General features: G+C 41.2%; 1 protein-coding gene across 1 annotated transcript in view; it reads right to left on the bottom strand.

Moving 5' to 3' along the window:
- Positions 1–24,133, bottom strand: part of xkr6b (XK, Kell blood group complex subunit-related family, member 6b) — a 71,783-nt gene extending 47,650 nt beyond the window's left edge. Inside the window, exon 1 of the mRNA XM_041188333.1 lies at positions 23,506–24,133. Coding sequence (XP_041044267.1) covers positions 23,506–24,056 — 551 coding nt within the window. The 5' untranslated portion in view covers positions 24,057–24,133. The remainder of the gene's footprint in view (positions 1–23,505) is intronic.
- Between the last annotated feature and the right edge of the window lie 1,152 nt (positions 24,134–25,285).

The following is a 25,285-nucleotide window of genomic DNA, read 5'->3' as shown; positions in this document are numbered from 1 at the left end:
GAAGTCGTAGAGCTGAGACTAAGGAAGCCCCCAGAAAGACTGAATTTGTAAATTACTTATCAGTGTAAATAATTCACTATTTTGAAAAAATTGTAATTGAAAATGTAAAATGTGTCTTCCGAGTAGAGGGATGTGGTAACTATGGTTTTATCTGAAGTGTAGTACACCTTTAAGGAGGATGTTATAATGGAATATCGCATGATCTTGTGTAGCCAATAGGAGAGTAGCATGGGCTAACTCTGTGGTCAGTTGGAAGTCTGTAGTCTGCAAGGAGCAGCAGAAGTACCTAGATAGAGTTTGGTGTAGAAGCAAAAACTGAATATCATGTAAATAAACAGAATGTGTTTCAACTAAGATGTGTCTGCTGAGCTACTCGATCTAAAGTACTAACTCGGTCACCCCGCAACAAGCAGGTAATTGGGACTCAAGTCACAATATTAACATTTCAGTTCTGTGGCCTTTCATGTATGCCTGAGACCTGCAGCCACTAATTTTTGTAATGTTGTATTTTTGCATTTTATTTTTAATTTGGTCTTGATTTTAAGCCTATAGTGAATATTTAAAGTCACTTGGTAGACATTAATCTTAATCCAGCTATGATTGTATTTTGATTAATCAATAATGATCAGTAGTGACCTGTTTTCCCAGACCTTATTTTTTCATACTGGCCATACACAGCTGGCATTTAGACTGCATCTTTGTTTTCTGTTTTTCAAGCTAGAATACTAAAATAATTTCTCTTTTGTTTATCAGAAGTCCCTTTTCTTACTGCATTCAGTGAACCTTGGACAACAGACCAGGAAATAGAGTAATCTTATGGTGGTCACCTAGTATGGTCATCAGAAGGTGAAGCTTGATTGATGGACATGACACTTGGAAGGATGACAGAAGGGAAGACACCATCAAAAGATGCGTAAACAATTTGGATACTGAGAAGTCTGCATGGCCTTACAGTGCTTGTGAGAAGAATTAGTTAAGTGCTAAGACTCGTTTTGGGAAAGGTCTGCACCACACTTAGGAAAGTTGGGATGGAGCCAGAAATTTGGCTTAAAGGGATGCTGCTTCAGCCATAGCGGAATAATCACCACTGAAGACGGGAGGAAGGGCCAGGAACAGCGTGATGGGCTATACTGTCCATCTGTAGATTACGCAGCAACTTGGTAATGTATGTACCAATTTAGGCTGCTGTCGTGGAAACTATATATATATATATATATTATATAGTGTTTCTCCTTTCAACAAAGTTATCTATCTTTCTTTTCACTTACTTTTCTCTTTATATATTATGAATTATAATTGTCATATCATTGTTATATTATAATCATTATTCAATATTCAATAAAACTGTTGTTTTAACACATTACTTGTCATAGTCACTCATTCCTGTTAGGTTTGGGGCCGTACACTGGACCTAAGTGAGACTCCATAAGGGACTCTCACCCCTCCCTACACCTCAGGCCTGAAATGATAATTGTGTTTTTCTCTTTCCCAATAGATGATGCCAGACATGCAGAGCATTTCCAGCATTTTCTGTTTTTATTTTTGATTTCCAACATCTGCAGTAGCGTGTTTTTTTGTGTCAGAATAAGCTGCGCGTTATTGACATCTTATTCTTAAAATGCTTTGTTCATTCCATAACAAAAACAAAAATACCTGGAATAACTCAGCAGCTCTGGCAGCATCTGCGGAGAGGAACACAATTAACGTTTCGAGTCCGAATGACCCTTCAACAGAACTAAGTAAAAATAGAAGAGAGGTGAAATATATGAAATAGAGCTGAACTCTTCTCTCCTCTCTTTCACCTCTCTTCTATTTTTACTTAGTTCTGTTGAAGGGTCATTTGGACTCGAAACATTAACTGTGTTCCTCTCCGCAGATGCTGCCAGACCTGCTGAGTTTTTCCAGGTATTTTTGTTTTTGTTTTGGATTTCCAGCACCCGCAGTTTTTTGCTTTTATCTTATTGTTCATTCCATATCCTGTTTAGGAAAACCATCAGCTTGTTACTCTTAAGGCTGACAGGAAAAAGTTCAGTCTTTGCTACTTTCGCGATCTTAGGTACAAAAAAAAAGAGAAATCACATTTACGAGACTTCAGATTACCTCTTACAGATGCAGTATAACTGACCGACAAACTCCTGGGGTCAAGAGATAAATTCCATTACTCTCTTCATACATATATATGTCATCATCAACTCCACTTCACTAATCAACCTGAAGGCTGTTATTGCACTCACCAACTTCACTTCCACCATGAAAATCCGGAAGAACCAACATTTTCTCAATTTTTAGCAAAGCCAAAGCCATCATCTTCTGCTCCCACAAGCTGCGACACACTCATCTGGACTCCATTAACTGTCCCAGGGCTGACACTTCATACAGAACCTTGGCATGCTGCTTAATTTTATGTCCTGTTTCCTTCCCTTCATTGGATCAAAAACCCCTATTCAACCATACATTACCTTGCAATTCAACTTCAATACTTTAATTAGCATTCCTCCCTTTACTTTGCAAATTACTCTTCACTCGACTCAAGCGTTAGACTGAGCTTCTCAATCTGTTAAACTATTGGCAGTATTTTCTGTACTCGAAAAACCTCCACCATGACAGCTCCCTCAGAGCTTTCAAAACTTTTTCTCTTTGGCTCTATTTGGCCACCCTTTAATCTTTGTTTTCATTCTCGTGTCATTTACTGTCAAACCTCTTGCAATTTTTGCACCATGGTGCATTTACACTAAACGTACTGACAAAAACCACATTGCTAAAGTAATGGCAGTTGGCAAAAATGGATGCAAAGCACACAGCACAAATCTGTAATTCAGTTTCCAAAAAAAGAAATAGTCCAGGGAAGAATGGATTATCCACAGAAGATGAGAGACGGTGTTTTATTTGGATCTGTATTTACACATGTAGAAAAAATATAATTGACGTTTCGAGTCCTCATGACCCTTCAACAAAACTGCTGAAGGGTCATGAGGACTCGAAACGTCAACTGTGTTCTTCTCCACCGATGCTGCCAGACCTGCTGAGTTTTTCCAGGTATTTCTGTTTTTGTTTATGTTTTGGATTTCCAGCATCTGCAGTTCTTTGCTTTTATATATATTTACAGAAAATATACTTGGGATGTCACTTTTTAAATTATCCTGTTGTATACCTACCCAAGTCCCAGAATAAACCAATTTGTCTACATTTACTAATTCAAACTGCATAAAAATCAGTCGCCACATTCCTGTGCATGAAGATATCAAAAATGTTTTTATTCAGCTGAGAAAAAGCACTGCAATGTGTTATTTACCACAGTAACAACGTTTGTCACAGCTGGATATCATGAGCCACCTAATTCACATAATTACTGCAATTAAAACTAATTGCACTAATAGTAACCAACTCTTTCAGCATTTGCGTATAAGAATAACCTTTGTTGACATGACCTCCATATGACATGACACAGATTGTTATGAAACATGCTGCAAGAGTAATTGCTTACTTTGGAAGGGCTTACATTTATTATACTTATAAAAAACAGTAAAAAAAAAGCAGCTTCATCTTTTTACAATATTCATTCCTTCTCAGTACAAATCGAGTATGAAACTCGTGATTTTCCTGCTCTGTAATATTCACAGTTCAGCAATAGAATTGTCTTGCAGCCACTGACCCCGTCTACAAAGCAGGGTTAAATAACAGTGCGAGTGAGATTCGGTGGCAAGATCCAAAAGGATGCACGTTCCATTTAAAGGCCTTCAGTGTAGCTGCTTTATTTGCTACCAACCATTTCAGGGAACACCCCCACCACCACTTTACAGAGGTTATTCCAATAGCAGTGGCATTGTTACTTTACTAGTATGCTTGCTCCAGAAGGAAACCTTGTAAAATAAATCAAGTGTGCTTCAATGCCACAATACAGGTCACTCACCCTTGAAACAAAGCTGCTGGCAATATTCTGCATTAATTTCATAGTTCTACAGAGTTGGCAACTCTCATTGGATATAATCCTAGATCTGATCATAATGTCTTATATGACATTTAACTAGTGTTTCCCAGTGTCATTATAAAGGTTGGAGTTGAGCATCCTCAATCACTGTTTCATGTCATCAGTTGCACGGCAGATGTTCAGTGAAGAACCCACACGGGCATAAACTACAGGCATGAAACTCTGGAGTAATGAAGGCCTAGGAAAGAATTAAGAGAGGAAGATGTGGAGACAAGGTAGCTTGCTTTCAGCAGAGGGTGAATGCAAGCAGAAGGACCAAAGTCTCGACGTATCTGCGTTTCATAAGATAGAAAGACACAACATTGATGCAATTGAAAGGCAGGAGAGCACAGAAAGGAGAATGGGAAATCTAAGATGAAAAAGGAACCATTTGTTGGATTCAGTATGCATGTTAAGAGTTGTTGGCAGGTAGAGTCAAGAAATATTTAAAGGAAAATAATTGTTTGATGTGAAGGGACAGTGCAGACTGGATCATATGCAACACAAGTGATGGATCATCAGTAGTGTGAACTGAGATTTCTGTGAAGCCATTGAGCAAGAAGAATGAGAAAGATAATGTTACTAGTTTTCAGCCAAATTTTGATTGTTTAAACTGAGTATGTTTTCTCACATCCAATGTACTCCCTCCATTAACAAAGTGCTTTCTAAAACATACAGAAGTGTGAGGCCTCAATGGGTAGGATTGGATACTAAGAATGCATCATACTACTGAGGTCATTCGCGTGCGCAGAGTGCATTCCAGATTGGCCGTGAAAGCAGCTGCACTGATTCGGGAAAAGGTTGGGAAAGAAAAACCTGTGACAAGATACAGCAAGGCCGACCTTGAAACTGTTTCTCTCATGTTGCTCACAACAATGAAGGAGATGAATCTTCAATTCTGAGAGACTGAAGAGAATTTGGAAGGGCTGCCAAACATATACTTCCAGCCAGCCGTAAGTGTTGATATGTAATCAGTGCATCTCTGAAAAAGAAACCAGATGGGCCAATAGCAGTGCTGTCACTAGCTTATTTAGCATATTAATAGTAACGCTTTAAAAAGCACTTAAACTAATAGGATGTAATAATGTGCCAGTACATGAATTGTTTGACATTTTTCAATTGATCACCACAATTAGCTTCCATCCCCCAGCAAAACACACTCTCAAGAGGGGCAAGATCTAAAATGTACTTGTGTAACAAGATTTTTTTTAAAGTTTAACTGAGCCTAGGACCGTCATCTTATACACCCAATATTAAAATCTTTACTGCGCTCAAAGTATATGGCAGTCTTCCTGCCTGCCACCACTTAAATTTGTTACATCCATTGGATAATTTAATCAGGATTCAGATGCAAATTGCACCTAGGAAATGAGTCACTACATCTAAATTAAGGATATTTTGGAATCAAACTTGCAAACAGCAATGATGTATAAATTGAAAGACAGCCAGGAATACTGCTCATTATCCACAAACCAAAGAAACACCTATTACAGTAGAATTGTTCAATAATCATGATCCAACTGCTAATATTGCTAATTTTTCCAATGGGACAAGTAAGTATGGGTACCATTTCTGGAGCACTGAGAAAACAATTCAGTTATACTCCCACTGAATACACAGGAAAAGCAAATTTATCCTTGCAGACCTTGAACAGCCAGTGTTTTTTTTCCCCCATCTTTATTAAAAGAATAAAGCTGACTATCCCATTAACTCTTTTTCTGACTTTTAAAGCATTCAGAGGGTCCACCGAAACATTCTGTAAGAAAATCCCTTACTGACACTAGTTTAATTAAGTTCACCTTTAGTTAACTGCTCATTTGCAACAACACAAAGCATTTAGTAGAAGTGCTCCGTAAAAATGAAATGCACATTTAATACTTTGGCTCTCTCAACTTCACAAGCCTAGGTAGGAACAAAGTGATGACATTAACTTATTTAGGTCAATTATATGTGTAAAACCAGCACAGTAAAGTTCTTGGCAAAAGTGAATACATTAACAAAAGAAAAACTGGAAGTAATCAGCCAAATCTTACAGCAATTGGAACATAATTAATTTACTTGGCCACACACAAAGTAGCCTCCACAAACTGCTGGATGCAAGGGGTCACAAGGAGGATTAAATTGATCACAAAACTACTTTCACATGGAATTTTTCATGTTACTAAAGGTTAAATGAAATAGAAAGGGTCTGGGTGTTTGCATGATTTCCAAATTTCAGAAAGTGCATTTAAATAATGCTTGAGTGAGTTAATTTCAAGGAAGCATGCCAATTTCTATCATTATATGAAGCAAATAATGGAATGCAGAAGTAAAACATTAAAGAAAAAAATTATCTTGTGTTGAAATCAAAAGAAAAGCAAGAATTTACATTTAAGTTAAATAAAATTGTAACCCTGACCATTTCTGGTAAAGCTCCAGATACAATTAACAAGCAACACTTCTGACATGAAGTTTAAAAACACACCAACAAGTTTTACTTTGCACCATGTCAGATGTCATTAGTTGAGGCTGTTACATGTTTGAAAGGGCAAGAGATGTCTCATATGAATTCGCAAAATTCATGCCTCTTGTAGCATTAAAATCAAGTTAATGGTCCAACTGACATTCTGTTCTGCAATCAAAACTTTGCTTGATTCAAGCTTGTTTTACCAGAAGGGCATACAAGAATAATTTGAACAGAAAGTGATGATTGTTCAAAGCCAACTCTGATTCTCAGCGAGATCCCTGAAATCCAGCCATAAAGCAGCAAATATATTCTATCTACACTTCATGACAATATTGGCTAAACAATCACCATATTAAACAGGCAAGAGGTTGCTGGTACTGTAGCATCCCATCCCATTCACACCAAGGCAGATTTAACAATGCCAGAAATAACTGCATTTCTGTTGTTTCTAAGTTACAAAGCACAACTAGCAATGCACCATCCACAATGGATGGAAAGGTTGATAAATGACAGTAATGTAAAAACCATGAGCCAACCACTCAGGTTTTGTGTGACACTGCAGTTTGCTCCAAAATGCAAATAGGATGGAGCCTATAACACCAGACAAACATCATACTTAGAATAGAAGGAGCTACATAACACAAAGATGGTTTCAGTTCAGTGAAACAGGAAGATTAGCATACTTATACACATACACACACTTCACAAGTGGACAAAGTAGGTTTATTCAATTTACATTAACACCAGTACACTAAATGTGACAGCCAAACAAATTCCTACTCAAGTTTGGTATTTTCACATTTTGAATGCTTATATGGAGCAGGAGGGAGCTCGCCAGAAAGCTGAACAAAGACAAGAAAGCAGGCTAGAGTTTGATTTACACTGACTACAGCCATTTGCCAGGAAATAATTAAGCTGAGCTGCAGCATCATTTGGTTAGGCAACTGTCCAGAGAACAAACTGAAGACCAACATTTTGACATTTATGTTTTATTCCAAAAATGTGGTGATCTCCTGCAGAATTCTGTATCCAAATACTACCCAGCTTGAGACATAACAATCACTATTCACAACTGAGGTTTCAAACCAAATGAATCAACACAGCGCCATTTACTCATCCATTTAAGTGAAGATTGCTTCATGGTTACAATTCAATTACTAAGCCACTTTTTGTTAAACATTCTTGAGTGTTCGAACAGTAAAACAACTTCTCAAACCATAAATTTGTAACATAAGCAACAGACATCCAAACATATGGTTAGACCAATTTTTTAAAGTGCTAATATGCATTCAATTATATAACTTACAGAAACACTTTCTCCAACACAAAATTATCTGCAATAATCACTTTATTCAGACCTGAGTCACAGGAGAAACTTAGAACATGAGAAATAGGAATAGGCCATTTGGCCCCTGAAGCCTGCCCCACCATTCAATATGATCATGGCTGATCTGCCCCAGGCATCATCAACTCTTTCGTGCCAGCTCCTCAGCTCTCATCACTGATATTTCAAAAACCTATCTACCTCCTCTTTAAATACTTTGTGATCTAGCTTCCACAACTCTCTGGGGTAGAGAATTCCAAACATTAACTACCCTCAGAAGAAATTCCTTTGCATCTCAGTTTTAAATGAGTGTCCCCTTATTCTGTAACTATTCCCCCAGTTCAAGATTTCCCCCACTAGTGGAAACATCTTCTCAACGTCTACCCTGTCAACCACCCTCAGAATCTTGTACATTTCAAGAAGATCACCCCTCATTCTTCTAAACTCCAATGAATAAAGGCCTAACCTGTTTAGCCATTCTTGATAAGTCAACCCTTTCACCCCAGGAATCAGCCTAGTGAATCTCTTTTGAACTGTCTCCAATGCCAATATATCCTTTCTTGAATGCGGGGACCACAGTGCTCCAGGTGCAGCCTCACCAACACCCTGTACGGTTGTAACAAGACTTCCCTATTATTAAACTCCAACCCGTTAGCAACACAGGCCAAAATTCCATTTGCCTTCTTAAATACTTGCTGCACTTGCATGCTAACTTTTTGTTTCATGCACAAGAACACCCAATTCCCTGTGTTGCACTTATTTGGAGTCTCTCTCCATTTTGATTCTTCTTGCCAAAGTGCATGACCTCACACTTTTCTACATTAAACTCCATCAACGAAGTATTCGCCCACTCATTCAGCCTATCTATATCCCCTTGCAAGTTCCTTATGTCCTCATCACAACATGCCCTCCCATCTATTTTTGTATCATAAGCAAATTTGGATATATTACACTCTGCCCCCTCTTCCAAATCATTAATATAGATAGTAAATAATTGAGACCCTAGGACAGATCCTTGTGGTACTCCGCTAGTTACATCTTTCCGACCTGAAAAAGACCCATTAATCCTGACTCTGTCTTCTGTGTTAACCATTCTTCAATCCATGCTAATACATTACCCCCAATACAGTGAGCTCCTATCTTGTGCAATAACCTTTCATGTGGCACCTTATCAAATGCCTTCTGGAAATCCAAATACACAGCTACCGGTTCCCCTTTATCAACTCTGCTTGTTATATTCTCAAAGAACTCAAGCAAATTTGTCAAACAGGATTTCCCTTTTACAAAAGCATGTTGTGACTCTGTTTGATTGTGTTAAGCTTTTCTAAAGGCCCTGTTAGTTCTTCCTTAATAATGGGCTCTAGCATTTTCCCAATGACAGATGTTAGGCTGACTGGCCTATGGTTTCCTGCTTTTTGCCTCCCTCCCTTCTTGAACAGGCGCATCATGTGAGTGGTTTTCCAATCCACTGGGACCCTCCTGGAATCTAATGAGTTCTGGAATATTTTGACCAATGCCTCCACTATCTCTGCAGCCACTTCCTTTAAAACCCTTGGATGCAGGCCATCAGGTCCTGGCGATTTGTCTGCCTTCAGTCCCATTAGTTTGCCAAATACTTTGTCCTTCGTGATAGAGACTTTTACAAGATCTTTCCTCCCATTAGCTCCTGGCTTATCTGATATCTTTGGGGTGTTTATAGTGTCCTCCACCATGAAGACCAATGTAAAATATTTGTCTAAATTATCTGCCATTTCCTTGTTCCTCATTATCAATTCTCCAGTCACATCTTCCAAGGGTCCCACGCTCACTTTAGCCACTCTTTCTTTTCACATACCCACAGAAGCTTTTGCTATTTGTTTTTATATTTCTTGCCAATTAACTTTCATAATCAATTTTCTCCCTCTATTAGCTTTTTAGTCATTTGCTGCTGGTTCCTAAAAAATTCCCAATCCTCTGGCCTAGAAGTAGTTTTCGCCGCTTTGTATGCCTTAGTTTTTGACTGGATACTCTCCTTGACTACTTTTGTTAACCACGGGCAATTCATCCTTCTTTTTGACCAGAATAATTTTTTGCTGAGCGTTATGCAATATCTGCTTAAATGTCTGCTACTGCTCATCCACTGACCTTCCCCTTAATCTATTTTTCCAGCCTACTTTAGACAACTCATAGAACATAAACTCTACAGACAGGCCTATATTTGTTAGACAGGTACTAACCACTTCATGTGTGTACATCCCATGTTGACATAGTATCAACAACCAAAAGAAGAGATTTTTCCATTGTTAGGATGCTCTGTTAAAAGAAAAATTGTCAAGGAGCAGTGGAATGGCAATGATAATTGATGCTAATGCTGCAAGGCATTAATGAGTTAATCAACTCTTAATTCTAACAGGTTCAATAACCAAGTCTGATAAGGCCATTTCAGGATTACAAAGACAATTGTAGTCTCCTCTAATTGAATCCTACAAATAGTTTCAAACATCAGAGGAAACTGTGGAAAGGCATAAATAAATGCATTGAACTTAAGACAGAGGTTTAACTCTCCAGTTCAACTGTTGCCCATAGCAGAATCTCAGCAGTCTTGCTAAATTGCTATTTGAGCCCTCTGTTTGAAAACTGACAAGTCGGTCTGAACTATCTCAGAAGTCTGCTTGTGCATTTGGATATTCCAGTAAAAAACAAGAGCGCGGATATTCTGCGTCACTGGCAAATAAAACAAATAAGCTATGGTCACATCTGGCATATCAAGACAAGGATAAAAAAGTTGCCCCTAGTTTATCATGTAAGTTACTATGATGTTACAGTGAGTCCATTAGTTTATTGACACATAGTGGATGTACTCATTGCAACACAACAGAGCCGTAACTTCGCAAACTTCTTTGGTAAGCAAAAATCAACCATCCTCTCAGTCACATTTCCTTATGTCCTAAAGGAAACTACTTCTCAGCTTCTACAGATTAGTCCCAAAACAGCCCTAAGAACATACCATAACACACATTTTGACACTGTGGCATTCATGTCACATGCTGAAATCTAGGACAGAAATTATTATAACCCAAAAATCATGACACGAGAACACAAGGCTTAACAAAACAAGATCAAACATCAGCACTGTGGTCTTGGGGTACTGATTTTTTAGGCAGCAGTAATAAATTTTATCAGATGATTCTCCATAAACTAAAAGCAGGATGAAAAGGCTCCCATGTGAATCTCATTGAAAAAATATTTGGTATCTGCATTCACAGCAGAAGACACAAATTACTTAACAGAAATAGAGGGTAACCAAGAGGCTAATATGAGGAAGGAACTTAAAGCAATTAATATCAAAGGAAAAGAATCAGAAAAACTTAAGGGAGGAAAAGCCGACAAATTCCCAGGGCACAATGGCCTCCATTCAAGTGTTCTAAAAGAGGTAGCTGCAGAGATAGTGGATGGACTGGTTATGATTTTCTAAAGTTCCTTAAATTCAAGAACAATCCCAGCAGATTGGAAGTTAGCAAATGTAACACTGCAACTCCAAAAAGGAAGGAGCAAGAAAACAGGGAACGACAGGCCAGTTAACCTGACATCAGTCATCAGGAAAATGCAGGTATCCATTAAGTTCTAACAATGTACTTGGAAAAGCATAGTATGATAAAACAATTATTAACATATTTTTCTAAAAGAGAAATTATGTTTGACATTTAGAGCTTTTTGAGGTGGTAATTAGTAGATTAACTGAAGGGGAGCTGGTCAATGTAGTATACTTAGACTTTAAAAAGGCACCTGATAAGGTGCTATACAACAAGTTAATAGGTAAGGTAAAGGTTCACGGAGTAGGGGATAATATATGAGCACAGATGGATAGTTGGTTAACAGACCAGAAGCCAAGTAGGGATAAATGGGGCATTTTTAAGTTAGCAGGCTGCAACTAGTGGAGGGTCACAAGGATTAGTGCTGGGCCCTCAACTTATTTACAATCTATATTAATGACTTCGATGAAGAGGCTGAGAATAATGATCCAGATTTGCCCATGATACAAAGCAAGGTGGAAATGTAAACCATGAGGAGATGACAAAGAAGCTGCAAAGCAATACAGATAGATTAATTGACTGGGCAACAAGGCGGGAGTATAATTTTGGCAGTGTGAGGTTATTCACTTTGGTAATAAGAATAGAAAAGTATAATATTTTTAAAAGGCGTGAAGCTTGTAAATATCGATATTGAGAGACACTTGGGTGTACTCATACAAAGAACACAAAGTTAGCATGCAGGTTCAGCAAGCAATTGGGAAAGCAAATGGCATGTTGGTGTTTATTGCAAGGGGTTGAAGTTAAAGGACAAGGAGACCTTGCTACAATTGCTCAGTGAGAAAAAATCCAGAGGACTGCACACAGTTTTAGTCTCTACATCTAAGGAAGGGCCAACTAATTTGGGAGGCTGTACAGTGAAGGTTCAGTAGATTGGTTCTTGGGAGGAGAGCGCTGTCATACGATGAAGGATTAAGTAAATTGGGCCTACATTCTCTGGAGTTTGGGAGAATGAGGGGTGATATCATTGAAACATAGGTGATCCTGGAGAACTTGACAGGGGAGACACAGAGGTTGTTTCCACTCGCCAGGGAATCTAGGACACAGGGGCACAGCCTCAGGGAAGTGGTCCATCATTTAGAACCAAGATGAGGGGAAGCTTCTTCACTCAAAGGGTTGTGAATATTAGTAATTCTCTATTCAGTCATGTATATTCAAGGCTGAGGCACAGATTTTTGGTCTCTCAAGGAATTAAGAGATATGGGGAGGGGCTAGAAAGTAGAGTTGAAGCTGAAGATCATGACCATTTGAAAGGCAGAGAAGGCTTGACCTATGGCCCACTTCTGCTCCAATTTTTTGTGTTCTTACATTCAACTTTGATGGAGCTCAATGCAAGACTTCACAAATTACAAAGAAAGATCATAAAAGCATCTATGCCCAAAGTACCAAACTCAGCATCTGGTACCACACACTTAAAAGGCTGACAAACTGTGTAAGCCCTTAAAATGGAAAAGTTTATGTACACCAAGAGAATTGCTCCTTTGAAGGGAAACGTATTCCACTGAGTAACCTACTACTCTCAAGAGCCACGCTATCAGACAAAGGCACAGTACCAAGTGCCTTTGGGCTCCTCTCTGCCCATTGGTGGAAAGCTATCTGGTGTATAACAAAGTTGAATGCTCATCAGCTCAAAGAACTCTAAGAAAATAGATGACTACGACTTTCACATGATGGGTAAATCTTATAATGGGATGTCCAGTTTAGCTATCCATTTGATGGCCTCCTGTGATGCTGAACAGAGATATAAAGTGCCTCTGTTACAAATCTTAGTGGGCAGTAAATGCACTGCAGACTTTCCCAGTGCCAACCAAAGAACTTGAAGAAGTTAATAAGGTAAATATGCAAGTGTTGTAATCATAGGAAGGCTTCAGTATTTGTAAAACCTTCATGGAAACAGAGCAGAGATCAAACATAATCACTAGCAAGTTACTCTCTAAAGGCTGAGCTTCAAGAACTTGTGATGAGGAGGCCTTCAAGTATTTTGGATATCAACTCAAGAGCCTGAATTCCAACACTGCTCTCAGAAGGAATCAATTTGTTTTCAGTCAAAATAAAACCATTAATTTCCTGATCAGAACAAACTTTCTCAGTAGCAAGGTGCCCAAACTAAGGTCCACAAGCATTGGCAATCCAGCCCATGAATCTAATCCAGTCTTTCATTTTTATACAACAATTTACATTTATGTACAGTTAAATCTGGATGAGATGAATCCCAGGGTATCCACCTCCAAATTAGTGTTAAGCGAAGCTTCATAATGGCCAAGGGGGCCACCATTCCCACATGAATGCATCTCTGGGTAACCCAATATTCTTCCAAGCCCAGGCTCTGCCAAAAAAAAAAGCTTCAAAATACCAAATGAAAACACAGTAAAGCAGTAAATTTGTGAAGACGTCTATTTAATTTGTTCACACCTTAAAATGACCTGACCTTGCAAAAGATAGCTTTCTATTACTAAGGGCCATGAGTTAGCTCTGGAAAATCTCTAATTTTTTTTTGGTTAGCACACTGTTTTCCAATTCTGAATGCCATGTCTTCAGTGCAGTCAAATGTGCTTTCATGCTGCAACATGAACTCCCGGAGCATCTCTACAGTCTTTGCTGCACGGGCTAGGGGAAAGGATGGACAAGTGGGTGGGCATTCAGACTCTTCAGGATCATCAGCCTCCTCGGTTGAAGAACGTACGGCATCCATGATGACATCATCTGTCAGTTCCATTGTGCATCGTATGACATCGCGCACCTCCACTTAAGTTTCCACATGTGTCCCTGCTGGAATTTCCATGCTGGCCTCTCGCAGACAAGTGACAAGTTTCTTAGTTGACCTCACGCTGCTCCTCCTTATTCACGACGTCTTGTGTAACAGTAACCTATTTGAACTCAGCATAGTGGAAACATTGGCAATTGTGGCTTCCATCACCATCTTCCATGCCTTTTTCATCATGAACATGGCCTCTAACACAGTTGGATTGATCCCCTACTTCTTATTGATGGCCTTGATAACCCGAGAAATGGGAACATTCTCTGTTTATGCTGCCTTGAATCTTTTAGCAGAGCTTCAACATTGGGATAGGCAGCTATCTCATCCTCTTCCTGGCTGGAGAGAATGCATTTGCCAAACTGTTCCAAGATGTTCGTCTTGTATTTCATAATGGTGGCCAAACTTGATGGTAGAATCTCCCATTCCTTTACGATGTCCACCTTCTGCTTTACATCACGGTTTTCCACTTGCTGTAACAACTTCACCTTCTCTCCGATCAACAATGCTTATAACTTTCTCACAGGTTTAGCCATACTCTCAGGTTTTACACCTTCTTTCACAGGGAGATCTCAATGTCAAATGAGGGCTTGCCCAGCACACCACCATTTCCCACTCGTGTGGTCCAACTCTGCTGATTGGTTGGCGCAGTCTTATGACAAGATTAGACAAGTTCGGCTAATCCAGAGTTACCAATGCAGAATCTCAGCTCGTCACAGGCATCACTCGATGGGATTTGCTATTCTGCCATCAGGAATAGTTGACAACTTTGATATAGCCACACTTTTGTGTCATCTGAACTCAACTCATAACGATTTCATTATAAAACCTTTCAAACAGAAAATCCTGAGGCATGCTTTGCAGGGAAAAATAGGCTATACAAAAAGCATTAGAGGAGGTGAACAACAGCATGCTCTAACAGATAGGTCTTGAGGTTTTTTTAAAGGCAGGGTAAGTGGCAACAATGTGCAGAAGTCAAGAAAGGTAGTTCCAGAGGATAGTTCCAGAGGACAGAACTGAAGCCATGTTACAGGGTGTAGAGAGGACAGTTACACCTAAATTATTTTGACACTCAAGTCAATAGGATCCGCTCAAGGTGGTGTTATTGAGTACCTAAGGCACATCTTCCTCCTCTGACATTGAAAAGTCAAATAATCTAAATTAGAATCTTCCTCAAATGGCAAAAGATGCGCAGAAAACCCAGCTGACATGCCTTCTGATGGAAGCAGTCATTGCAAGGTTCCACAGGTAGAGAGAGACCAGTCAAGCAAACACACTCACAGTAAGCCAAGTCTGAAGCCGCAGGTGACAATTTTTTTTTGAATGGTTGGGATGTCCCCATTTTAGAGACAAACAGCCAGAGGTTTTCTCACCTGCACAATCTTGAAACCAACATCGGGCAGCACTCAACACAGTCAATTACTGAACAAAATAATTAGTTATTAATCTATAAAAGAGTAGTAAATATGGGTGTATGGATACTGGAAGAGGGGAACTAAACAGAAAAACACAAGATCCTAAGCAGTCATATAGAATTCAGTCAGGGTGGTGTTAATGCAAGAGATCTGTCAACGAATAAATTTCTCAGCCTGTGCTTCAGGCTCGAGAACTGGTCTAGGCTCGAGAACCACTCCAGTATATTCCAGAATCCAAGTAGCCATGACAACCGCTAATACAAAGACCTCAGGAAATAATCTGTAAAACAATTGAATGCTGGACAAAACAAATGCTACCACCATCTTTGAACAAAATGATACAGAATCTGTCACAGCTAGCGACCCTGTATTGACTTAATTCCAAAACCTAATAAATGTCTTCCAAATAAACCTGGAAAATTACCATCTGTGAAACTTATTATTTCACTTAGCACTCAATTCTGAAAGTTCACTACTGGTATATAGCTACTGAGTGCTTAAGAGTAATATTCCTTACATCACTATTTCCTACTGTACCCACAGTCAAGGCGGAGACAAGTTTTCCAGTCTTCAGAGTTAAGCCTGGAGAAAGGTAACAGATAAAGAAAGGTGATAACAACTAGAAGGATCCTCTAATGGAACATGTATGATTTTAAGCCCTAGGCGAGTACAGACTGAGGATGGTTGGTTCAACCAGAATACTTGTGACAAAAAAAAAGCACTGGAACCAGGGGTTTTGAGATCATTTTGACTCTACATGCTAAAAAAAAGTACAAGGCATCTATTGGCAAGACTGACCTTTGGGAAATATGAAAGAGACTGAAAAGAATGTTACCTACAGAACAGCAACATGACAGACACCACTACCATACAAACAAATGACTCAAAGGAGAATTGAGAATTCCTCTGTCGTATTATCTACCTTGTACCCAAGTGGCAGCTTGGCTCAGTTAGTAGCATCCTTGCTCAAGTCAGAAGTTAATGTGTTCAAGCCCCACACCAGGACACAAGAACCTTACCTTTGCTGCTTCCTCAGTGCAGTTTTGAGGAATTGTCATCTTTTAGAAGAAAGCTGAAACCATTACAGGTAGCCCAGCTGAACACAACTGTTAAATAATACGATTCAAAGTTTTCCCAGTGTCCTGACCAAAATTCCCCTCAAAAACATCACAAATCTAGAAGAACTGGTCATTTATTTCAGTTGCCATTTGCAGGATCTTATTATGTTCAAAGCAATTGCAACATTTGCCTAGTTAACAGTGATTCTGCTTCAAAAGGTAATTCGTTCCACGCTTTGGGGCAATGAGATTGCAATAATGCAATATATAAATTCCACTCAGAGGTAACACGTCAACAGAAGAGTTAGCATTGTGCAATGGTGGGTTTTCCTGTTCACATACGCATCTTTATACACATCATTGCTGAAAATAAGGCGCCTTAAAATAAGAGAATTGTATTAAGAACGAACAAATTTGTGATCATATAGCAACTTTCACATGCAATTAAGTGTAGTCACTTAAACCATTCTGTACGATAATAGGTCAGCCAATGCACACACAGCACTGTTCCCCAAACAGAATTGGAGCAATGTTCGCCAGGACACAAAATTAACCTTCTTCAAATACTACCATAGGTTATTTTGCATCCACCTGAACAGGTAGACTAGATTCTATGTTTAATATTTAAATCACAAAGGCTATTTGAAGTTCTGATCGCTTTGCTGTGAAGTATTTATGTACTGGGAATGGGCACAACCTAATCTGGTTGGAATGGTTCACTTTTCACTCATAGTAAAAGGCTTGCATATGAATAATGGCCATACAGGTAAGAAAACTGAAGATAACTGACATGTGTAACCATACCCCAAGCAGAGGGGTAATGCCTTAAAAAGAGAAAATTGGTGGAAAATAAAAGAGAATAGAGCTGAATGAGCACATTTTAAATGCTATGGCAAAAATGACCCTCTTTGTCTCCAGTTTAAAAATTAGCTATTGCTTCCAACTTATGTCCCAACATCAAGCACCCAAGGGGTTATATGTTCCTCCCAATGCTACTTGCAATCAGAAAACAAGAGTTTGCATTTATACAATGCCTTTAACATCCCAAGGTGCTACACAGGAATGTTATCAAACAAAATTCAACATTGAGCCATTTAAGAAGGTGCCACAGAGGTAGGTTTTATGGAGGGGTTTCAAGAATGAAAGAGAAGAGCTTAGGGATGGAATTTCACTGCTTTGGGCCTCATGGTTGCCAACAGAGCAGTGATTAAAATCACAGGTGCACAGTAGGCCAGAATTGGAGAGTCGCAAAGCTGGAAGTGGTTACAGAGATAGGGAGAGGTAAGGCCATGGAGGGATCTGAAAACAACAAGAAGTTTAAAAATCAAGACTTTGCAAGACCAGGAGCCAACATATGTCAGCAAGCACAGGGCTGATGGGCGAGTGCAACATGGTGCAACAGATGCAGAGATTTGGATGGGGTGAAGTATATGTGAAGTGGAGGGCTAGCTAGGAAAGCAGTGGAATAGTCAAGTCTGGAAGTAACAAAAGCATGGAATAGAGTTTTAGCAGGTAAACTAAGATAGACATCAGAAGGTGCCCAATACCTTTAAAGGTAAAATGTAAAATGCATCACACCTCCTTTCAATCGCCACTCCCTCCTAACCAGTATGCCTGTGATTATGAGCTTGCCTACAGACAATGGTAAGGGCAAACATATATTTCACTGCTGAGTAGCAAAGTGCACTGGTATGCCAATTTGTCACCTTACAAGAGTGAACTGCTACAGATAACATTCTATTCCAGCTGCAAAATATTTGAGGCATGTACATCCCATTAAAGAATTTTCCTAAAGCTCAGGAAAGCACCTTATAAGCATTAAAAGTAAGGTTTTTTTGTGTTGGTTAACTCGTAAGAACATGAGAAATAGGAGGAGTAGGCCATTTAGCCCTTTGAGCTTACTCCACCATTCAATGAGATCATGGCTGATCTACTTCAACAACATTTTCTTGCACTACCCCCATATCCCTTGATATTTTTAATATGTAGAAATCTATCCATCGCAATCTTGAACTTACTTAGTGACTGAGCCTCCACAGTCTCTGGGGCAGAGAACGCCAAAGGTTCACCACCCTCCAAGCGAAGAAATTCCTCCTCCTCAGTCCTAAATGGCCTTCCCCCTTATTCTGAGATGGTGCCCCCTGGTTCTCGGCTCCCCAGCCAAGGGAAATTTGCTTCCCTGCATCTACCCTGTTGCGTCCTGTACGAATTTTCTATGTTTGAATGAAATCACCTCTCATTCCTCTAAACTCCAGAGACTAAAGGCCCAGTCTATTTATTCTTTCCTCATATGACAATCCCTCCATCCCAGGAATTAATTTAGTGAACTTTCATTGCACCTGCCTCTATGGCAAATATATCTTTCCTTGGGTAAGGAGAGCAAAACTGCACACAATACTCCAGGTGTGGTCTCAGCAAGGCTCTATATAATTGTAGTTCGGCATCTTTATTACAAGAGGCTTTGAGTATTAGGAGTGAAGGCCAACATACCATTTGCCTTCTTTATTGCTTGCTGTATCTGCATATTAGCTTTCAGTGACTCATGAAAAAGGACACCCAAGTCCCTTTGAAGTTCAACACTTCCCAGCCTCTCACCGTTTAAGAAATGCGCTATATTTCTCTTTTTCCTGCCAAAGTGGATAACCTCACATTTCTCCACACTGTATTCCACATTGTAACTCTCAAAATACACATTCCCCAAACCTCTACAGAATATGCCACACAGATATTAACAGTTGAGCCTGATGAGTCAGTTGAAATTTTAATTTTAGATTTGTATAGAAGCAAAATGTCAAACACTGAATGAATACCAAACATGTAGCAGCCATTTAATAGCATTTGCTCAACCAGATGGTCATTTTGACAATAAAGGAAAATATTTTAAGAGTACACTATTAATTGCAAAAGTACTAAAATTTTACACAAATTCTGCAAAGAGCTCGTTCGTTCCATTTCAAGATTCTCATTAATTGTAGGTGAAGACAGTGAGCAAAGGCCAGAAGCGTGCACACGGAAGGAACAGAGAGATGGGGGGGGGGGGGGGGATATCAATGGACTCATCGATGTTTCACCCAACCCGCTCAAGAGTAGCAATGTCATTTTGAATTTTTATATTGTTCTTTAAATAAATGATGAGTATTTTGCAAAAGAGAGAGCTGAACATCCAGTGGAGACTAAAGTAGTGTTTAATAGACAGAAAAGTTTGAATGCATGGTAGAAAATCAGTTAAAACAGAAAAATATGTAGCAGGGGTAGTGGTTTTGAACAAGAATTCCAAAGGATGCAGAATAATGGCTAAGATTGACCTTCAGTACTGAAGCAGGAGAAAAGACTGAGGTCAAACAGATATCTAAAGTCATAAAGCCTGGAACATGCCTGAAGAAGTTCTCTCAAATATGATGGGAGAAAAATATGAAAAGATTTGAAAAGTATCAGAATCCCGAGTTATTGGGGCACAGAAAGCTAATGGAGCAGAGTGAAAGCGCAGAAGTGAGTGCGTTGCAACACCGCCAGCACACAAGACACAGAAATCCAAACAAGGATGGGAGCAGGAGGAGACAATGCAAAACTCCCAGTGGAAAGAGTATTTTGCAAAAGAGAGAGCTGAACATCCAGTAGAGACTGAAGAAGTGTTTAATAGACAGAAAAGTTTGAATGCATGGTAGAAAACCAGTTAAAACAGAAAAATATGTAGCAAGAGGTAGTGGTTTTGAACAAGAATTCCAAAGGATGCAGAATAATGGCTAAGATTGACCTTCAGTACTGAAGCAGGAGAAAAGACTGAGGTCAAACAGATATCTAAAGTCACAAAACCTGGAACATGCCTGAAAAAGTTCTCTCAAATATGATGGGATAAAAATATGAAAAGATTTGAAAAAGTATCAGAATTCCGAGTTACTGGGGCACAGAAAGCTAATGGAGCAGAGTGAAAGCGCAGAAGTGAGTGCGTTGCAACATCACCAGCACTCAAGACATAGAAATCCACACAAGGGTGGGAGCAGGAGGAGACAATGCAAAACTCCCAGTGGAAAGAGTATTTTGCAAAAGAGAGAGCTGAACATCCAGTAGAGACTGAAGAAGTGTTTAACAGACAGAAAAGTTTGAATGCATGGTAGAAAATCAGTTAAAACAGAAAAATATGTAGCAAGAGGTAGTGGTTTGGAACGAGAATTCCAAAGGATGCAGAATAATGGCTAAGATTGACCTTCAGTACTGAAGCAGGAGAAAAGACTGAGGTCAAACAGATATCTAACGTCACAAAACCTGGAACATGCCTGAAAAAGTTCTCTCAAATATGATGGGATAAAAATATGAAAAGATTTGAAAAAGTATCAGAATCCCGAGTTATTGGGGCACAGAAAGCTAATGGAGCAGAGTGAAAGCGCTGAAGTGAGTGCGTTGCAACACCACCAGCACTCAAGACATAGAAATCCACACAAGGGTGGGAGCAGGAGGAGGCAATGCAAAATTCCCAGGATGGAAGATAATAAGTTTTACTCGACATAGAGGTAGCAAAGATAATCTCCACAAAACCTATTTTTCAAGTGTTTTTTTGTTGAGTTTAACAATCATTCTTCCTGCAGATCTAGAAACAACTCAATTATTACCTTATCCATACACTTTGATACTTGTCACGACTATGATATACAAGAATGGTTCCCAAACAAAGGGTTTATAAACAAAAAAAGTCAAGGTTCACAGTTAATGCAGCCTATCAGCTTGAAAAAAATGTCACCATATAACTTTTTTAAAAAAGGTTCTGGTTTTAAAAGGTAGCCAACAAACAATGCACTCCATGTAACTTGAACCATCGTATAAACCATATAAACAGTTTTGTTCTACTAAGATAAATACTTACAAGCAGTAATGTGAGAGTGGATGCATAAATCACTGTTATTCCACCTCCCACCAGCCTTCAGTCATGAAGTATTGACAAAAATGTTGATTACACATTAACAGACTCAGACATCCATTTTTTAACAGCAGAGTATTTTCCAAGGCTTTCTTCTGGAATATAGTATCTTCCCAGTAGTTGAATTTACTGCAGAGGATGACTGTAATAGCACAAACAGCGAAATGCAAATTCAAGTCACTACAGGCAAGGGTATAAAAACGAGTCTATATCTGCAGTGTCGGTGGATATGACTACAGAAATATGACCACTGTAGCTTTTATTTCTGAAACATTCAGCAGAGACCACCACTACCTCCCACTGCCCCCACAAAGTTATTTTCTGTGAATTACAATCCACTAGCAATAAGGTGAACTCAAATATCTGGAGTGTTTAACAGAGAAAAGAGAAAAACACGCCTGCCCCAAATATCACCCTACCAGCAGCATTGTTTTTAGTACGCAGTGGTTAAACTGAAGATAAACTACATGCAATTCTCAAAATCCCTTGTTAATCCATGCTATCTATGGATGCAGTGCATACTCCAACACTTGAATTTCATTCAAATGGTCATACCTGCAGGAATAGAACATTCAGCGAAGACAGCTTCATTTCAGAAAGATATGAACAGTGCAGTATTTGCACAAAACTTCTGAAACCAATTTTCTGCATTTTTGTAGTTGCAACATATACAGAACACTGTCAAACAGTAATGTTCAATTTAATACACATTAGGATGTTAAAATGTCTAATGCAACTGTGGATGATTCTCCAGTTAGCCATTTCCTATAATCGGCATACTGCTCAATTCAACTCAGTTGGTAAACATGTCCCATTACTCTTATGAGAGGTGTCTAACAATTTAATCTATTTATACAACATCCCCTTTACTCATTATATTGTATACAAATGTAACATGACAAGGGGATATCACAATACTCCTCCACAGATGTGACCTTGATTATTTCAAAGAACTAGTATCAATACATTGTCAGATTTTTCTTCCTACATGCTCACTCCACATATACTGTGAAAAATTCCAAGAACATACTTTATTCTCAATGGGTGTGCCACCCACGTATTTCAAAAGATCAACCAGAATTAACGCATTGTCACACATATCCATCAAACTTTTTTTTTAAACTTGTGTGTAATGTCCCCACCTAACTCTGGAGCAAATTTCAGCATCAACACTGTACACCACTACATGAGTAGCAGTGAATTGCGTTTTTTCGCTGTCATTCTTGTTCCAACAGTATACTGTCAATGACTAATGCAAATAACTTACTGCAATTATTACAGTAAATGCATTAACAGTGATCATTGACAAATCGTTTGCTTAATCTGTCCAAATCCTCCTCGAAATAACAGTATTTTTTTTCAAATATCAATCAACACGTTTTAAGTGATTATATGCAATGGACACGTTTTCAAATATCATTGCTCCATTCGCCAAAAGGCAAATCCGAGACCGATGCAATATTACGCATTCGCATTCCCTTCATATTCATCTCACCCCCAATATTTCTTATTAATACCCATTTAGGATAAACTCAATTAAGATTGCATGGGTCAATGAGCATTTCTCAATGGAAGTCATCCCATAATACTCCAAAAGCTAGAACGGGAGCCACCGATCATCTCATATGATTCATTCTCACCGCTGCGCCATTTTTATGCTAACTGCAGAACATACAGCACCTGTAGTGAGAACTGATAACTACAAACTCGAATGCCGTTTTTGACAGATACGAAGCCACACATTGACTTCCCAAACTAGATCTGCGATGAGAGAGGTTTTTTTAAAAAAAAATCCATCACTCATCTTTCACTCTATCTTTGCACTTGTTCCAGCTGCAGGACACGAACGCCCAACGCTCCTCCTAACCAATCTTGCATTACCTCGATCCCCGTTTACTCGATGGAGATGGACCTCTTCCATCAACGTACACCCAGGGACACGAAGGCATTTCCACCACCACTACCCCCTTTCCAAAGGGGCACATTTGATTCTATTATTTTATCCCCCCCTCTTACCCTCCCCCGCAAACACACACACACACACACACATACAATTTACCTCCATACTTGTCCCAGCTGTAGGATGTGAATGACCGACTGCCAGATCCACACCGAAGTCCTGCAGCAGCGGTTGTAGCCGGTGACGCCGGGCCTCCTGCTGCTCAGTCCCTCCACACCCCCGAGCCCCCCGCCGGCGTAATCCTGCATGAACCACCTGAAGCTGAGGATCTGCACCAGGACGGACGGCACCAGCACGAAGAAGAGCGTCAAGCCGAACCACCAGTAGTCCTGCTTCAGGTAATAGTCGGCCGCCAGCCAGAGGTCGGTGCCCACATCCGAGAAGAAGACGAGCAGCGCGATAACGATCCAGAGACAGTCCAGGACGGGATGGTCCCCCCCTTTCAGGTTACACAGCGATCTCCTCAGGCAGGCGCTCCGGCAGCCCCAGTAACACGATGAGGTGTTGCAGCAGTGGCAGATGTGAAAAGAGCTGCTGGCCTCCGGCCCGCCGTCCAGTTGCTGCTCGTCGCCCCCCTCGGTCACCGATTCGTCCAGGTTGTGCAGTTGGGCGAAACCGGTAACCCCCACACCGTCGGATTTCGCGGCCATCTTGGCGGGTGCCTGGCGCTCTCAGCTTCCGGGGTTACCCGGCAGAGCGGAAATGAGGGGGAGGGGGCGGGGGCGAAGTGGGGAGTGAGGAGTGGTGGGGGGGTCCGGGGGGGGAGGGGGTGGGAACCGCTGACTTCACTTCCTGGATACCGCAGGGAGGGAGGGGCCTGTGGGGGGTGGGGGCGGGGCCTCTAAGTGAAGGAGCATCAGAGCCTCCCTGAGGAGGGGGGAGGGGCAGCCACTGCCAACCGCCAACCGCCAACTGTCAACCGCCAACCGCCAACCGCCAACTGTCAACCGCCTCCCGGGCGGGGGGGGGAACATCACCCACAACAAGTTCAGGGGCTTCCCCCTCCCCTCCCCTCCCCCTCCCCTCCCCTCCCCTCCCCTCCCCCTCCCCCTCCCCTCCCCTCCCCTCCCCCTCCCCCTCCCCTCCCCTCCCCTCCCCCTCCCCTCGCCCTCCCCTCCCCTCCCCTCCCCCTCCCCCTCCCCCTCCCCTCCCCTCCCCTCCCCTCCCCCTAACCCTCCCCTCCCCTCCCCTCCCCCTCCCATTAGCACCTGTAACCCGCCTTGTCCGCCCTTGGGGTGGGGAACACCCGAGTCCGAGCCGCTCCGGCCAGTGACAAATCACCTGGCCGAATGGACCCGCTTCACCCCCAACCCCCCCCAATCCCACCCCCATCCCCCCCCAATCCCCCCCCACCCCCATCCCCCCCCATCCCCCACCCCCATCCCCCACCCCCCCAATCCCCCACCCCCATCCCCACCCCCCCCATCCCCCACCCCCATCCCCCACCAATCTCCCACCCCCATCCCCCATCCCCCACCCCCATCCCCACCCCCCCCATCCCCCACCCCCATCCCCACCCCCCCCATCCCCCACCCCCATCCCCCACCCCCATCCCCCACCCCCATCCCCCACCCCCATCCCCACCCCCCCCCATCCCCCACCCCATCCCCCACCAATCTCCCACCTCCATCCCCCCCCAATCTCCCACCCCCATCCCCCCCCAATCCCACCCCCAACCCCCCCCAATCCCACCCCCATCCCCCCCCAATCCCCCCCCACCCCCATCCCCCCCAATCCCCACCCCCACCCCCCCAATCCCCCACCAATCTCCCACCTCCATCCCCCACCTCCATCCCCCACCAATCTCCCACCTCCATCCCCCACCTCCATCCCCCACCAATCTCCCACCTCCATCCCCCACCCCCATCCCCCACCCCCA

Source organism: Carcharodon carcharias, chromosome 5, assembly GCF_017639515.1.
Source record: "Carcharodon carcharias isolate sCarCar2 chromosome 5, sCarCar2.pri, whole genome shotgun sequence".
NCBI lineage: Eukaryota > Metazoa > Chordata > Chondrichthyes > Lamniformes > Lamnidae > Carcharodon > Carcharodon carcharias.
The sequence above is the reverse complement of the archived record's forward strand: the minus strand, read 5'-3'. Positions and strand labels throughout refer to the sequence as shown.